Source organism: Pristis pectinata, chromosome 38 (genome assembly GCF_009764475.1).
Source record: "Pristis pectinata isolate sPriPec2 chromosome 38, sPriPec2.1.pri, whole genome shotgun sequence".
Taxonomy (NCBI): Eukaryota; Metazoa; Chordata; class Chondrichthyes; order Rhinopristiformes; family Pristidae; genus Pristis; species Pristis pectinata.
Window position 1 is genome coordinate 3105386 of NC_067441.1, and position 17198 is coordinate 3122583.

The 17198-nt window shown below is 50.8% G+C and overlaps 1 protein-coding gene across 9 annotated transcripts in view; it reads left to right on the forward strand.

The window, feature by feature from the left end:
• LOC127587022 (histone acetyltransferase KAT5) overlaps window positions 1–17198 on the forward strand; it is a 57520-nt gene that overhangs the window by 37437 nt on the left and 2885 nt on the right. For 7 of the 9 annotated variants that reach the window (XM_052045147.1, XM_052045143.1, XM_052045141.1 and 4 more), the window contains 6 exons: window positions 1985–2233; window positions 4606–4695; window positions 7248–7388; window positions 10448–10541; window positions 14450–14609; window positions 16984–17065. In XM_052045147.1, coding sequence (XP_051901107.1) covers window positions 1985–2233; window positions 4606–4695; window positions 7248–7388; window positions 10448–10541; window positions 14450–14609; window positions 16984–17065 — 816 coding nt within the window. Of the gene's footprint in view, window positions 1–1984; window positions 2234–4605; window positions 4696–7247; window positions 7389–10447; window positions 10542–14449; window positions 14610–16215; window positions 16388–16983; window positions 17066–17198 lie in introns of those variants that run through there. The other 2 variants (XM_052045149.1, XM_052045148.1) reach the window with 1 other exon arrangement.

Consider the following 17198-nt stretch of genomic DNA (forward strand, 5'->3'; position numbering starts at 1 on the left):
GGAAGGGCAGCGAGGAGGAAACTCCGCATTGTCAGTGGGTCTAACTTTGGAGCGGAAGTGTCCCGAGACTGATGTTTATTCCTTGACCAACGTCAATGAGGCGAACATTTCAAAAACAATTCTTTGTCATCTGTCAACACTTTGTGATAGCTCATGGTTGTGAAAGACCAAAAACAAAAGTGCCCGTCTTTATATGAAACCAGGGAATGGTTTGGGGCAGGAGAAGGCCATTTGGCCCATTGATCTTGTGCTGGATCTTTCGAACCAGTCCTGGTCTTTCTGCACAGCCTGGCACACTTCCCCTTCCAGTTCCCGCTGAATCCATTCCCACCGGCCTTCCAAACACTGTGCTCCTGACAGAAGCCCACTGCGGGTTCTTTATCGCTCCCTATCCCTCTGCTCTCTGAGCCTCTTGCCCCTCTGAAACACTTTCATCCAATCAAAGCCCCTCGTGGTTTTCAACGCTCCGATTAAATCTCCCCTTAACCTTCCTGCTCGATGGAGAATGGGCCAGATACCTTGATGGCAGTGGGGTGGTGCTGTTGTTATATGGCATCTCGTACGGGCCACCCTTGCTGAGTGATCGCTCCCCTCGCCAGTATCCTCAGAAGGGCCAGTGACAGCATCAAATAATCCCCCTTTGGAAAGGGTGTCATCGATTTCCCTGCTCATCCCCACTCTCATCCATCCCTCAGTCAGCCTACCGCTGATCTGGGGCCAACTGGACACGGGCATTGGGGAACTGATCAGGTGGCTGAACAGTGGTGCAGCAGGTAGAGCCGCTGCCTTGCATTTCCGGGGGACCCGGGTTCGATCCCAACCTCGGGCGTTGTGTGTGTGTGTGTGTGTGTGTGTGTGTGTGTGTGTGTGTGTGTGTGTGTGTGTGTGTGGAATTTGCACATTCTCCCTGTGACCGCGTGGGTTTCCCCTGGGTGCTCCGTTTTCCTCCCACATTCCAAAAGGCATGAGCGTTGGTGGATTAATTGGCTGATATAAATTGCCCCGTAATGTGCAGGTGAGTATAAATGGTTATTCAGTGGTTGGCATGGACTCGGTGGGCTTCCTTGCTTATCAGAACCAGGGTGGATGGTAATTAGCATCTTACTGATTGTTCGCCTCTGTACAGCTCGAGGCTTCAGGTTACAAAAAGAATGTGCAGGTGTTAAATAAAAATTCCCAACGAGTACTAGAAGTATGAATATGGTATTCATCGCACGACCTTGCTCCACCAGTCCTTAAAGTCACAACGATCCTGTTGCTTGATCGATTTGGCCTCTCAATCCCTATATGCTTAATTTCCTAAAAATCTATTGATCTCATTGCTAAGTTGGTTTATTATTGTCACATGTACCAAGGTACAATGAAAAACGTTGTTTTGCATGCCATCCATACAGATCATTTCATCTCATCAGTGCACCGAGGTAGTACAAGGGAAAAGCAATAACAGAATGCAGAATGTAGTGTTACAGCTACAGAGAAAGTGCAGTGCAGGCAGACAATAAGGTGCGAGGTCCACGACGAGGTAGATTGTGAGGTCAAGAGTCCATCTTATCGTACTAGGGAACCGTTCAAGAGTCTTATAACAGCAGGGTAGAAGCTGTCCTTGAGCCTGGTGGTGCGTGCTCTCAGGCTTTTGTATCTTCTGCCCGATGGGGTGGGGGGAGAAGAGAGAATGTCCGGGGTGGGTGGGGGCTTCTGGTTTGAAGATTGGATCCTGGCGCAGACTCCTTCTGCCCTGCCTGGTTCACTCCTGTGAGCCACTGCCTCCGGGTCCTCCCCGCCCTCTTGTGATGTCACAGTGACGGCGCAAGGTGTCCGGTGACATCACGGAATGTTTAACTGCCTCCCGCCTCTAACTGTCTCCCCAGAATTAAAAGTAACACTGACCAGCCCCCTTCCCTCCCCTCTCCCCCCTCCCCCCCCGAGAACAGCCAGGAAAGCACGGGCTCTGCTCCTCTCTTCTCACCCTCCCTCCCTCCCACAGGACTCGCAGGACAGCTCGGACGGGATTCCCTCCGCCCCACGGATGACGGGCAGCCTGGTGTCGGACAGAAGTCACGATGACATAGTCACTCGGATGAAGAACATCGAATGCATCGAGCTGGGCCGACACCGCCTGAAACCCTGGTATTTCTCTCCCTACCCTCAGGAGCTGACGTCTCTGCCCGTCCTCTACCTCTGCGAGTTCTGCCTGAAGTACCTGAAGAGCCTCAAGTGCTTGCAGAGGCACCTGGTGAGTGGGGAGGAGCCGAGGTTTTGAGTCTTAGTTACTCTCCAAGCACTTCAACGGACAAAAGTCTTGCAGGTGTAAAGCAGCGTGCACTGTGGCTCCCAGGTGCATGAGTGTGGCTCTCTCTCTTGGTTTGCTTTCAGTGCCATTGGTTGGGAGATAACAGGTCTGTTACTGAGGGGAGAACCCATCAGCTGCTCTTTCAGTAGAGCAGGCTGAATCTTTCACCTAAGTTGCAGACAGGGCCTTGGGGTCATGTCTTATATGGAAGATGGTATCTCCTGTCCTCACCGCCCCTCCCGGGGCGCGGCGCTCCCTCCTCACCGCCCCTCCCGGGGCGTGGCACTCCCTCCTTGCCACCCCTCCCACGGTGTGGTGCCCCCTCCCCCCCTCCTCACCGCCCCCTCCCGCAGTGTGGCGATTCCTCCTCACCGCCCCCTCCCGCAGTGTGAGGGCAGATAGAAACAGTAGGGGGTGGGGACCCAGTGGGAAGAGTGCTCTTTATACTGGCCATCTCCCCTCTACTCCCTCAGTCCTGAGGCAGAAGTCTTGAGCCAAAACGTGGACCATCCCTTTGCCTCCACAGTTCCTCCAGCAGCTTGTGCTTGCATTAACCCCTTTTTCATGTTCCCCCCACTTTCCCAGCAGCACCCCTCCAGATTCGACCCTTCATCTGAATGTAGGGCGAGTGTAGGGATGATCTTTCTCTTGGCGGGGATCTCTTGAACAAAGGGTCACATTTTGGAATAAAGGGCAGGCAGCTTAGGATAGGGATGAGAAGAAATTTCTTCACCCAGAGTGTGGTGAATCTTTAGAATTCACCACCCTCTGAGTGGAGGCTCAGACATTAAGATGCCTGGTATCAAAGCGTGTGGGGACAGTGCAGGAAGACGGTGCTGAGGGAGAGATCAGCCATCATGTTGATGAATGCTGGAGCAGGCTCGAAGGACTGAATGCGTATTCGTGTTCCTAATTCTGATTTTCACTCTGTTGCGGGTATCTGCCCCCTTAGGCAGGCAGTCCGAACCTGTACACAGTACTACAGTTGCAATCTGGTCAGGGCGCGATATAATTGGAGCAAGGTGTCTCTGTTCTTGCAATAAAGTCCAACATACCATCGGTCTCCTGGTGTACCTGCATGTTAATCTTCAGTGCCTTTCATACAAGGACATCCAGATCCTTCTGAGGTCTCTTACCTTGTGTACCAAAGTGGATGACCTCATATTTCCACATTCCAGCTACCATGTCGACGCCCATCCACTTATCCTATCTATATCCCCTCCCAGCTCACACTGCTACCAGCTATTTATTGTCAACAACCCTGGAGATAAAACGCTTGCTGCCCACATCTAAGTTATTGACGTAGATTGCAAACAGCAACATCAATCCCTGGGGAACCCACCAGTTATAACCCCTAGCCTGTAAATTACCCCTTTATTCTTGCTCTTTCTGTCTGTTAATCTCCGTCCACACCAGTATATCACCCCCAATACCACATGCTCTATTGTTGTGTCTCATCTGCCGACGCTATTTCCGACTGTGGAACGCCACTGAAGTGTGAAATGCCAGCCTGCAGTGTGCCTTAACCCCACGATCCTCTGAGCCGAGCTCTGAACATACAAACTTCTCCCGGTGTCCCAGATTCCAACAACCTTCTGACACGGTGGCAGAAGTCGTATTCTCCTGACCCAAGCTACAAGTGACACAAGAGGCTGGAATCTGGAGCCACAAAGATGCTGGAGGAACTCAGCGGGTCGAGCAGCATCTATGGAGGGAAATGGACAGTCGACATTTCGGGTCGAGACCGTCTTACCTGTTGCATCTTGTGTGTGGCTCCAGATTCCAGCGTCTGCAGTCTCTTGTGTTTCCATTTTGCGACTCCACTGTGTCCTTTTTGATTCGATTCGATTTGATTTGCTATCTTTACTAGTCACATGTACATCGAAACACACAGTGAAATACATCTTTTGCATCGAGTGTTCTGGGGGCAGCCCACAAGTGTCGCCATGCTTCCGGCGCCAACATAGCATGCCCACAACTTCTTAACCCCTACGTCTTTGGAATGTGGGAGGAAACCAGAGCACCCGGAGGAAACCCACGCAGACACAGGGAGAACGTACAAACTCCTTACAGACGGTGGCCGGGTTGCTGGCGCTGTAATAGTGTTATGCTAACCGCTTCACTACAGTGCCTGCCCTTTTATATTGGCATTAGGGATTACGAATGAAACTTTCTGAAACGAATGGTTAGAATTGCGGGTAAGGTGGTTATTGCAGTTGGGAGTTACCAGTAGTCCGCCTGAACTGTTCTTAAAGAGGCAGACGTCATCACGTACGACCCGGCTGCCCGTGACCCTTCCTCTCTTCTCCTTCCAGACGAAATGTAACTTGCGACATCCTCCAGGGAATGAAATCTACAGGAAAGGAACCATTTCCTTCTTCGAAATCGATGGCAGGAAAAACAAGGTAGAAACCCGTGTCTGTCTCTCTGCTGCTCTGGCTGGCCCTAACCGTGCTCATTGGGGGATAAGGGATAAGAGAGATGGATTCCTCCAGTAACACACAAAGCGCTGGAGGAACTCAGCGGGTCAGGCAGCCTCTGTGGAGGGAAATGGGCAGTCGACGTTTCGGGTCAAGACCCTTCATCTGGGCTGGAAGAAAGAGGGATCAGAAGGTGGAGGGGAGGAGTGGGGCAAGAGCTGGCGGGTAATGGGTGGATCCAGGTGAGGAGGGGGTGAGATAGACAGATGAGGGAGGGGGGAGAGTGGGATTGATGTCAGAAGCTGGGAGGTGATAGCTGGAAGTGACAAAGGGCTGAAGATGATGAAATCTGAGAGGAGAGGTCAGTGCAGCATGAAATAAAGGGAGGGAGGTGAGGAGGGGAACCAGTGGGAGGACTGTGTGTGGGTGATGGGCGCATGGAGAGGAAAGAGACAGGGTGATGGGGAGCAGGTGGATCGAGGCGAGAGGAAAAGGACGGGGGGGGGGGGGGGGGAGGTGGGGGGAGCAGTTACCAGAAGTCTGAGAATTCAGCGTCCATGCAGCCAGGTTGGAGACCGCCCAGGCAGAGTGTGAGGAGCTGTTCTTCTAATTCGTGTTTGGCCTTGACCTGGCAGTGGAGGAGGCCGAGGACAGACATGTCGGTCTGGGAATGGGGAGGGGAATTAAAATGGCTGGCCACTGGGAGATCCTGCCTGGCAAATCACTTGCGCACAGAGGCTCCCACAGGCAGGAGCGTGGCCCTCTCTCTGTTTGCTTTTAGTTAGCTGGGAGATAATAGATCTGTGACTGAGGGGAGGAGTCATCGGCTCCTCTTTCGGTAGAGTTGGTGGAATCTTTTACCTAAGGTGCAGACAGGACCTTGGTGTCATGTCTCATATAAAAGATGGTACCTCCTGATAGTGAAGTGCTCCCTCCTCACCGCCCCTCCCGCGGCACAGCGCTCCCTCCTCACCGCTCCTCCCACAGCACCGCTCCCTCAGCATCACCATTGTACGTTGCAGATGGCAGGCCCAAATCTATTGTCTCTCAGCAGCAGAGATCAAAACGATCAGGTGAAGGTGTAACCAGTCACACAGCCTCCCAGCTTGTTGGTAGCCTGCTTTGGCTCACCGCACACAACATGCTCAACGACTCGCAAGAAGCTTGACACCGTCCAGGACAAAGCAGTTTGATTGTCTGCTCATCCGTCTCCCTCAACGCTCCCCCCTCCTGCACTGTGGTGGCTGCGGTGTACACTGTCTACACCCGGGCTACTCCCACAGCAACTCCCAAACCCACCGCCTCTCCCACCAAGGAAGACAAGGGCAGCGGGCGCAGGGGAACACCACCACCTGCGGCTTCCCCTTCACTCCTACAGCACTGCTCCTTCACCGTCACCGGGTCCAAACCCCGGAACCGCCTCCCCAACAGCACTGCGGGAGCCCCTTCACCAGAAAGACTGCAGCGGTCCAAGAAGGCAGCTCACCCCCACCCACCTTCTCGATGGGCAGTTAGGATGGGCGATAAACGTCCGTGACGCCCACGTCTCGTGAGCAAGGGGGGAGGAGCGAGTCGGCTCGCGGTTGAGGAACCGGAGGCTGTGAGCGAGGCAGGGATGTCAAGAGAGCAAAGGAGATGACAGCAAGAGGCAGACCCCTATTTCCAGCTATAGAGCATCCCCAAGTCAAGAACAGATTCTGGTTTTGCGGTCAATTTTGTCCCCAAATACAGAAAAATCACTTCATAATAACCACTCAAAAACGCACAAGACTGATGAGAAAGAACAGTTAAGAAAGAACGATATCGAGTTTCGGAGTAGGGACAGTATGTTGCAGTGATATGAATCGTTGGTGAGGCCGCACTCGGAGCACTGGGTACCGTTTTGGTCACCCTGTTACAGGAAAGACATTGTCAAGCTGGAGAGGGTGCAGGGGAGATTTTTGAGGATGCTGCCTGGACTAGAGGGCCTGAGTTATAGGGAGAGGTTGGCCACACTGGATCTTTATTCATTGGAGTGCAGGAGAATGAGGGGTGACCTCAAGGAAGTTTATAAAATCATGAGGGGGATGTTTATGGTGGACGGTCATAGTCTTTTCCCCTGGGTTGGGGACATACAAGCTAAGTTGGGAGAGATTTAAAAGAGATGTGAGAGGTAACTTCTTTACACGGAGGGTGGGGAGTATCTGGAATGAGCTGCCAGAGCAAGTGGTCGAGGTGGGTACAATTGCAACAGTTAAGAGGCATTTGGATAGGTACATGGAGCGAGGGTGGGGGGCAACTGGGACTAGCAGGGAGGATGCAGTGGTCGGCATGGACCAGTTGGGCCGAAGGGCCTGTTTCTGAGCTGTGTTACTGTATGACTCTACTCAAAGTGCAGAGAGAGAGAGGAAGCTAGTTCTGCCGTCTGTAGGGTAGGTATGACAGACTCTTAATACTATGGGAGCGATCTCATATGGAGGGGCGTCCATAGGTCAGGGGTCCGTAACCCGGGGTTTGTACCCCCCCCTGCTCACTGTTTCTTTTCCCGCTGCAAACAGAACTACTCCCAGAACCTGTGCCTGCTGGCCAAGTGTTTCCTGGACCACAAGACTCTGTACTACGACACCGACCCCTTCCTCTTCTACGTGATGACCGAGTACGACTGCAAAGGCTTCCACATCGTCGGCTACTTCTCGAAGGTAGGCGGCCTCCCGCTCTCCCCAATGAACCCGGGCAAAGCCCGGAGCAATGCAGCATCACTGAAGCAGGCCGTTCGGCCCGTCTGGCCTGTGCCGATGTTCGTGCTCCACACGAGTTTAACCTCTCACCCCTCTTCATCTGCCTTCCCCCTTCGCTGTATCCCTCCTTCCACGGGTGAATTCCTGAGCGCTCAGTTCAGCCCTGGAATGAAGAAGGTCTACAGGCTGGGAGAGTCACGGAGACAGGCCCTTCGGCCACCAAATCCATGCTAACCATTGAGTACTTGTCCACAGAGTCCGAATCAGGTTTGTTATCACTGACAGATGTCATTAAATGTGTTGTTTTGCGGCAGCAGTACAGTGCAGGGCATAAAAATTACTATAACTTATAAAAATAGACAGATAGTGCAAGGTGGGGTTCATGGGTTCACAGACCGTTCAGAAATCTGATGGCGGAGGGGAAGAAGCTGTTCCTAAATCGTTGAGTGTGGGTCTTCAGGCTCCTGTACCTCCTCCCCGATGGTAGTAATGAGAAGAGGGCATGTCCCGGGTGGTGAAGGTCCTCAGTGATGGATGCTGCCTTCTTGAGGTGCTGCCTTCTTGAGGCACCACCTCTTGAAGATATCCTCGATGGCGGGGAGGGTTGTGCCGGTGATGGAGCTGGCTGAGTCTACAACCCTCTGCAGCCTCTTGCGATCCTGTGCATTGGAGCCTCCATACCAGGCGGTGATGCAACCAGTCAGAATGCTCTCCACTGTACATCTGTAGAGATTTGTAATAGTCTTTGGTGACATGACTCCTAATGAAGTAGAGCCACCGGCGTGCCTTTGATTGCATCAATGTGTTGGGCCCAAGATACATCGACACTCATCCCATTTATCAACACTTGGTTTGTAGACTTCTCTGCCTTGCCAATTCAAGTCCAGAAGCCGTGAGAGTCTCCTTCCACCACCACCTCAGGCACCTGCTCTCGCCGATGCACTCAGCTACAAATCCCACTGACCAGCATTTAGTCTGTGACTTTCCGTTACTCGGGAGTTTATTGGCCAACTTGGCCCTTAAACTTTTAAACTCATTGGAATTTAGAGAGTCAAAATGTGCTCTCACACAAACAAGCTCCTGAGGGGGCTCGGCATGGTGGATGCTGAGAGCATGTGGCCCTGGTGACAGGAAGGTGAAGGGGGCAAGAATCAGGATAAAGGCACGCTCATTTAAGACAGAAATGAGAAGGAATTTCTTCCCTCAGAGGGTTCATCTTTGGAATTCCGTACTCCAGAGAGCTCATTCTATGTACATTGTGTGCAGTTCTGGTCGCCCCATTATAGGGAGGATGTGGAGGCTTTGGAGAGGGTGCAGAAGAGGTTCACCAGGATGCTGCCTGGATTAGAGGGCATGAGCTATAAGGAGAGCTTGGACAAACTTGGGTTGTTTTCTCTGGAGGCTGAGGGGAGACCTGATAGAGGTTTATAAAATTATGAGAGGCATGGATAGGGTAGACAAGTCAGAATCTTTTTCCAAGGCTGGAAATGTGAAGTACTGCAGGACGTGCATTTATGGTGAGAGGGGGAAAGTTTAAAGGAAATGTGTGGGACAAGTTTTTGACACAGAGAGCGGTGAGTGCCTGGAACAGGCTGCCAGGGGTGGGGGTGGAGGCAGATACGATAGTGGGGTTTAAGAGGCTGTTGGACAGACACATGAACATGCAGGGGATGGAGGGATATGGATCACGTGCAGGCAGAAGAGATTTAGTTTAATTCGGCAGCATATTCGGCACAGGCATTGTGGGCCGAAGGGCCTGTTCCTGTGCTGGATTGTTCTATGTTCTATTTTATATTCGATGCTGAAGTTTATAGATTTTTAGTCTGCAGTGAAATTTTGTGGATTGGGAAGAAAACTGGTGATGAGGTGAACGATCAGATCAACAGTGAATAACAGGGCAGGCTCAAGGGGCCGAATGGCCAACATTGACTCTTCGAATGCTCCCATGTGTTGAACCAACTTCCCCTCACGTTCCCCTCTGCCATTCCCTGATAGTGAGACCCAAACTCTCACCGCCCTCTGCCTATTCCCTTTGAACTGAATTGAACCTATCTCATGCAGACTGGAAGCTGCTCCACGATGACCAGTGTGTCCTGAAGTCGCACTAACGGGTGGCTTTATTGGCGGAGCAACTTGCACTGACAGGGAGACCACTGAAGGTGCTGCCACACATCCCGCATTCATCGGTCCCTTCCTTATGTTACAGTCTCCCCCGCCACTGGGGACCTCATCACCACATCTGCGCAATGGACCCCTTCACTCCAGTGGCCCTCCATAAGACCAATCCTCAGCCTTCCCTTTTCCGGGGAACAGATCTCCACTCCTCCGCCTTCCCTGAGAGAAGTTCTGGGTTCACCCTTGCTAAGTTTCTCTTATTGTTTGTCCGACTGGTTGCATCACAGCCTGGTACAGCAATTTGAATGCGCAGCAACGTAAGAAACTGCAGAGAGTAGTGGACTCTGCCCAATACATCACGGGCACATCCCTCCCCACCATCGGGAGTATCTATGGGAGGCGCTGCCTCAAGAAGGCAACGTCCATCATCAAAGATCCCCACCATCCGGGCCGTGCCATCTTCTCACAGCTCCCATCGGGCAGGAGGTACAGAAGCCTGAAGTCCCCACACCACCAGGTTCAGGGACAGGTACTTCCCTTCAACCATTCGGTTCTTGAACCAACCAGCACAACACTGATCACCATCTCAGTGTAACGACACTGGGACCGTTTTGCACTACAATAGACATTTTTTTTTGTTCTAAGTGTGATCTTTCTTGTAAAAATTGTGTATAATTTATGTTTTTCTTGTGAATGTTGTGTATCTGAAGCTCTGTGCCTGTGATGCTGCTGCAAGTAAGTTTTTCATTGCACCTGTGCACACATGTACATATGACGATAAACTAGGCACTTAGCCCACCTAACTGGCCATCGTATTTGCAGAACACTGTTTAAAAAGCAGTGTAACTTTTGCCCCATGTTTTGTTCGAGGGCTGTTTTTATCAAGTTGTTCCTTGCCCGTCTAGGAGAAGGAGTCAACAGAGGATTACAATGTTGCCTGTATATTAACACTACCCCCATATCAGAGGAGAGGCTACGGCAAGTTGCTAATTGAATTCAGTAAGTAATGGCACTTTCTGATCTACTTCTGTCGCAGGTGTCAATTCGAATAAACTGGTAATTGGTTTCTTATTGTCATGTGTACTGAGATACAGTGAAAAGCTTTTGTCTGCGTGCCATCCAGACAGACCATTCCGTACATCAGTGCATCGAGGTAGTAAAAAGGAAATCAGAATGCAGAATGTAGTGTTACAGTTACAGAGGAAGTGCAGTGCAGGCAGACAATAAGGTGCAAGGCCATAACGAGGTAGATTGTGAGGCTAAGAGACCATCTTATCGTACAAGAGGTCCGTTTATTAGTCTTATAACGGTGGATAGAAGCTGTCCTTGAGCCTGATGGAACATGCTCTCAAGCTTTTGTATCTTCTGCCCGATGGGAGGGGGAGAAGCGAGAATGACCAGGATGGGAGGGGTCCTTGATTATGCTGGCTGCTCTGCTGAGGTAGACGGAGTCCATGGAGGGGAGGCTGGTGTCCGTGATGTGCTGAGCTGGGTCCACAACTCTCTGCAGTTTCTTGCAGTCCTGGACAGAGCAATTGCCGTACCAAGCCGTGATGCATTCAGATAGGATGCATTCAGATTCAGATGGATTTCTATGGTGCATCTGTAAAAATTGGTGAGGGGCGACATAGACGTGCCAAATTTCCTTAGCCTTCTGAGGAAGTAGGGGTGCTGGTGAGCTTTCTTGGCCATGGTGTCTACGTAGCTGGACCAAGATATTTACACCTTGGAACTTGAAGCTCCCAATCATGCACCGTTGATACACTGTATCTGTGCTGGATTGGCAGAGAAGGGAGTGCCTGTCTGCTCCTCTCAGCCTGAACTACGTTGGTCAGAGAGTGCCCTCCAAAGTCTGTGGTGTTACTGTTCTTGTTGACACGGCCACGAGAGACCTCATCACTCCTGTCTGGAATGGGAAGAAAATCAGCCCGGTTCCCTGCTCCTGCACCTTTCCCCACGGGGACTGGAGCTGCAGTGAACAAGGGGGACTGGGTCCTGCAGTGGACGAGAACACAAGAAAGTAGGAGCAGGAGTAGGTCACCCTTCTGTCGGTGGCTGATCTGCCCCAGCCCTCATCTCCTTGTCTGTATTAGTTCCCCACAGCCCTCATCTCCTTGGTCTTTCAAAAGTGTATTCACCTCCTCTTTAAATCCCCCCAGCATCCACAACCCTCTGGGGTAGGGAATCCCAGAAATTCACCACCCTCTCTGTCCACATCCATCGATCCCTCAAGGTTGCCGTGCAGGTTGATAGGGTATAGTGTGTTGGCCTTCATTAGTCAGGGAATTGAGTTCAAGAGCCGCAGGATAATGTTGCAGCTCTATAGAACTCTGGTCAGACCGCACTTGGACTATTGTGTTCAGTTCTGGTCGCCTCATTATAGGAAGGATGTGGAAGCTTTAGGGAGGGTGCAGAGGAGGTTTACCAGGATGCTGCCTGGATTGGAGAGCATGTCTTATGAGGATAGGTTGAGTGAGCTAGGGCTTTTCTCTTTGGAGAGGAGGATGAGAGGCGACTTGATAGGGGTGTACAAGATGATAAGAGGCATAGATCGAGTGGTCAGTCAGAGACTTTTTCCCAGGGCGACAATGGCTAACACGAGGGGGCATAATTTTAAGGTGATTGGACGAAGGTATAAGGGGGATGTCAGAGGTAAGTTTTTTACACAGAGAGTGGTGGGTGTGTGGAATGCACTGCCGGCAGAGGTGGTGGGGGCAGATACATTAGAGACTCATGAATGATAGAAAAATGGAGGGCCACGTGGGAGGGAAGGGTTAGATAGACCTTAGAGCAGGATAAAATGTCGGCACAACATTGTGGGCCGAAGGGCCTGTACTGTGCTCTCATGTTGTATGTTCTCTGTGAGAAGAAATTCCTGTGCACCTCGGTTTGAAATGACCACCCCTTTATCTTGCAACTATGTCGCCTCGTTCGAGACTCTCCCACTTGTGGAAATGTCTCAAGATATAGGAGCGGAGTTAGACCATTCGGCCCATCGAGTCTGCTCTGCCATTCAATTGTGGCTGATTTTTTCTCAACCCCATTCTCCCTCCTCCCCGTAACCCTTAACCTCCTTACCAATCAAGAACCTACCAATCTCTGCCTTAAATACACCCAATGACTTGGCCTCCACAGCCCTCTGTGGCAACAAATTCCACAGATTCACCCCCCTCTGGGTGAAGAAATTCCTCCTCGTCTCATACAATCTGCAGGAAGAACTCAGCGGGTCAGGAGGCATCTGTGGGAGGAAAGGAACTGTTGACGTTTAACGTCAGCCAGCAAGGAGAAGGAACACTTTAGTCTATGTGAAAGTAAAACCTTTGTAGATTCACTTTCCTCTCAAGGGCATCAGTGGCAAGGGTCAGCATTCATTTCCCCTCCCTCATTACCCCTTGAGAAGGTGGGGGGTGAGACGCCTTCTTGAACTGCTGCAGTCTGTCTGGTGAAGGTGCTCCCACAGTGCTGGTGGGGAAGAGAGTTCCAGGACTGAGACACAGAGTTAACAAGGATCAACAATATATTGCTAAGTTGGGACAGAGAGGGGAGCCTGCACCCTGCTGCCCAGCACATCACGGAAACCAGCCTCCCCTCCACGGACTCTGTCTTTACCTCTCGCTGTCTTGGTGAAGCAGCCAGCACAATCAAAGACCCCACCCATCTGGGTCATTCTCTCTTCTCTCCTCTTCCATCGGGCAGAAGATACAGGAGCCTGAGGGCACGTACCACCAGACTTAAGGACAGCTTCTACCCCACGGTGATAAGACTATTGAACAGTTCCCTTGAGATGGGACTCTTGACCTCACAATCTACCTTGTTGTGACGTTACACCTTATTGTCTACCCATACTGCCCTTCCTCTGTAGCTGTAACAGTTCACTCTGTATTCTGTTATTGTTTTTACCTGTACTACATCGATGCACTCTGTACTGACTCAAGGTAACTGCACTGGGTAATGAATTGACCTGTACGATCGATATGCAAGACAAGTTTTTCACTGTACCTCAGTACTAGTGACAATAATAAACCAATACCAATACCTTGTCCTTCGTGGTAGGGGTCATGGGTTTGGGGGAAGCTGTCAGTGTAACCTGGGTGAGAAACCATTGTGCATTTTATGGACATTATGCACTGCAGCGTGAACCCGTGGTGGACGGAGTGAATATAATGAATCACAGAATGAGATTTAATCATGAGGAACAGACGAGTTAACATTCAGAGCATCGCCAGTCTAATCCCATGGTAATCCACTTCTGGTTTTATAATCTCCCACATGGTTGGTAAATTGGTTTATAACTGTCACATGTACCAAGGTACAGTGACAGACGTTGTTTTGCATGTCTTGCACACAGATCATTTCATTGCATCAGTGCGTTGAGGTAGTACAAGGGAAAAGCAATAAGAGAATGTAGAATAATGTGTCACAGTTACAGAGAAAGTGCAGTGCAGGCAGACAATAAGGTGCAAGGGCCACGACGAGGTAGATTGTGAGGTCAAGAGTCCATCTTATCGTACTAGGGAACCATTCAATAGTCTTATAACAGTGGGATAGAAGCTGTCCTTGAGCCTGGGGGTACGTGCTTTCAGGCCCGATGGGAGGGGGGAGAAGAGAGAATGTCCAGGGTGGGTGGGGTCTTGCTTTGCAAGACGGCGAGAAGTATAGACAGAGTCCATGGAGGGGAGGCTGGTTTCCGTGATGTGCTGAGCTGTGTCTGCAACTCTCTGCAGTTCCTTGAAGTCACGGGCAGAGCAGTTACCATACCAAGCTGTGATGCATCCATTAGGGCTTAAAGTAAGCCATGTTCCCTCACTTCCAGTCTGATCTGTACTTGAGTATTTGATTTTCAAACCCTGTCCTCCCAGCGACTGGAGCCCCTCACCTGTGTCGTGTGGCTGTTCTGTGCCTCCCAGGTTACGAGCTCTCAAAGGTAGAGGGGAAAACAGGAACGCCGGAGAAGCCGCTGTCTGACCTGGGGCTGCTCTCCTACCGCAGCTACTGGTCGCAGACCATCCTGGAGATCCTCATGGAGCTGAAGTCGGAGAACGGGGAGCGGCCGCAGATCACTATCAAGTGAGTGTGGAGCAGGATTCCCGAGGGTGGGGGCGGGAGCACGGGGAGGGGGGGAGCAGTCTCTTATCTTCCGAGTCAGGAATCGGTTTCACTCGCTGCTGCCCGCAATCCAGGGCAGCGTTCCTCGGAGAAGTACTGAAGGAACGCTGCACCACTGGAGAGGCAGTTCAGAAGGAGCGCTGCCTTGTGGGAGGGGTAGTGTTGGGGGGTGGGATCATATCATTGCAAAACCAGAGATGAGGGAGAGCCACGTTCTCGGACAGATGGTGTTGAGGGAGCACCGCACCGTCCGATGGGAGGCGTTTGAGATGTTAAGCAAGGACCCATCTCGCTCTCGGTGACGGACACGGATCCTACAGCCCCGATCCTGCTCAGGCCTGTTCATCTAGTGAGGTCTTTGCTCCATCTCACCCCATTCACCTTCACATCCTCACCAGCGATCATAAATCTCTCTGACCAATTTTCAGTTGACCCCCACCTCCCCACTCCCCAAGCCAACAATAGTCCGGGACAGAGTTCCCCACTGCCACTCCTGACATCACCTCGGAAGAGCTAGCTAGCATTTTGCTATGGCCTCCTTGCTCTTTGCCCTGTCCTGAAGAATTGGGTTCGGTGGAGGGAAGGCTCATATCCGCCTCCCATTGAAGCTTAGCCACCGAGAATACTCGAGACCGAGATTGGTAGATTATTTGGACATGATTACTTGGCTTGTGTAGAAAAGTTGCATTGGGTTAGAAGATCAGCCATAAACTTATTGAATGGCATGAGGGGGTCAATCAGAGTGTGCCTGTTTCTATTTACAGGTAGGTCTGCTTTAAAATGTATTTTGTTACATACCAGCAACAGTAGAAACACAAAGAGCCATGTATAAGTGTTAGAATCTATTTATTAATAACTACTTGTAATAATAAGAGAAATAAAAACAATAGATATGAAACATTGACCCCAAAAATAAACTCGAAGTGTGTGTGTGGCAAATTCCCAAATCCCAAGTCAAGGAATAGTTCTCAAAGTTCAGTTCAGCAAGTCATAAGGTAGGACGATGAGCAAAGGCTTCTGAAAACCACAGTAGATTGTAGAGGGAATAGAGAGAATGTAGAGAGAATTTACAAACTCCACATGTTCCACAATGGAACCCATACGACACCTCAATCACCGATGATCTCCATTGCTTTGTTCCGAAGTATCTGCCACACCGAGGGCACTCGATTTGTGGCCGCCCACAGATATACCTGCTTTCCAGTACAGGTTAAAGACAAAGTGGACTCCACAGATTGCTCCAAAAATCCATACATGGATCGTATAGTGACAGTCACAGCTATTGTTCTTCACCCATAGATACAGAGACCGGCAGTCAGTGTCTGTCTGTCTGTCTGTCTCTCTCCAACTCTCTGTGCAACAGCCAGTACGCTCCAGCTATAGTCTTCCAGACCTTAGATAACACCAAACACACTACTACACTACTGTCCAGGTGCCTTAAAGGGACATTGACCAAGTAGCAACCTGGCTCGTAACAGTTTCGTAATGTGAATTGGATATAACATGGTTGATGAATTGGGGAACACTGTTATGCAGGCCGAATCAGTTATAATACAATTTCATTCAGGAACTAGCCCCAAAGTAATCTGTCTCTGAAGAACACACTGCCTGTTTCACCGTGGGAGGCCACTTGAGAGCATTACGTTGGAAACTGACAAGCAATCACTTCTATTGATACTCTATTAAACAATGTCACATACAGTCTTTAGTGACAAAATAAACTTCTGACTATTAGAAGCTAATAAGATGTGCGGGGCAAGTTTTTTTACACAGAGAGCGGTGGGTGCCTGGAATGCTCTGCCAGGGGTGGTGGTGGAGGCAGATACGATAGAGGGGTTCAAGAGGCTCGTAAGTGTGCAGGGAATGGAGGGGTATGGACATTGTGTCGGCAGAAGGAATTAGTTTAGTTGGGCACTTAATTGGTTCAGTACAACACTGTGGGCCGAAGGGCCTGTTCCTGTGCTGTACTGTTCCATTAAAAACACCCATGGTTTTGAAATTCCAGTGGGGGAAAAATAGTTTCACTATCGTGTGTCTGTAACTCTCGAGCCCCGAGCCCCTTCTCCATCAACACAATTGTTTTCATAATGCGATTTTCCGTAACGCGAGGCTTCTCAGGGACGCGACTGTGGCATTACAGCAGAACTACCTGTATCATGTTCCAAGGGCGAACAGACCGAGGGCCAGGAGCTGGGAGCTCGGTTGGTTACAGGGCTGCAGCCAAGACTGAACCCTGAAGCTGTCCAGGGTAACGTTCAGGGGCTGACGAATCTACAGTCACAAACTCCAAAACCCTCCTGTCTTATTAACGCCTCTCTCCCCTCTCTCTGCTCAGTGAGATCAGCGAACTCACCAGCATTAAGAAGGAGGATGTCATTTCTACCTTGCAGTATTTGAATCTGATTAACTACTATAAGGTAGGCACCCCGCTTGTATCTGGCAGGGTAGCTGGGTCACCCTCCCTTGTGTTCCCTTTCTGCTGTGGGCAAGCAGACGCTTGCGAACTCCCGCAGCAGCCCCACCCCACCTGGGCAGCTGGTTTGACTGATG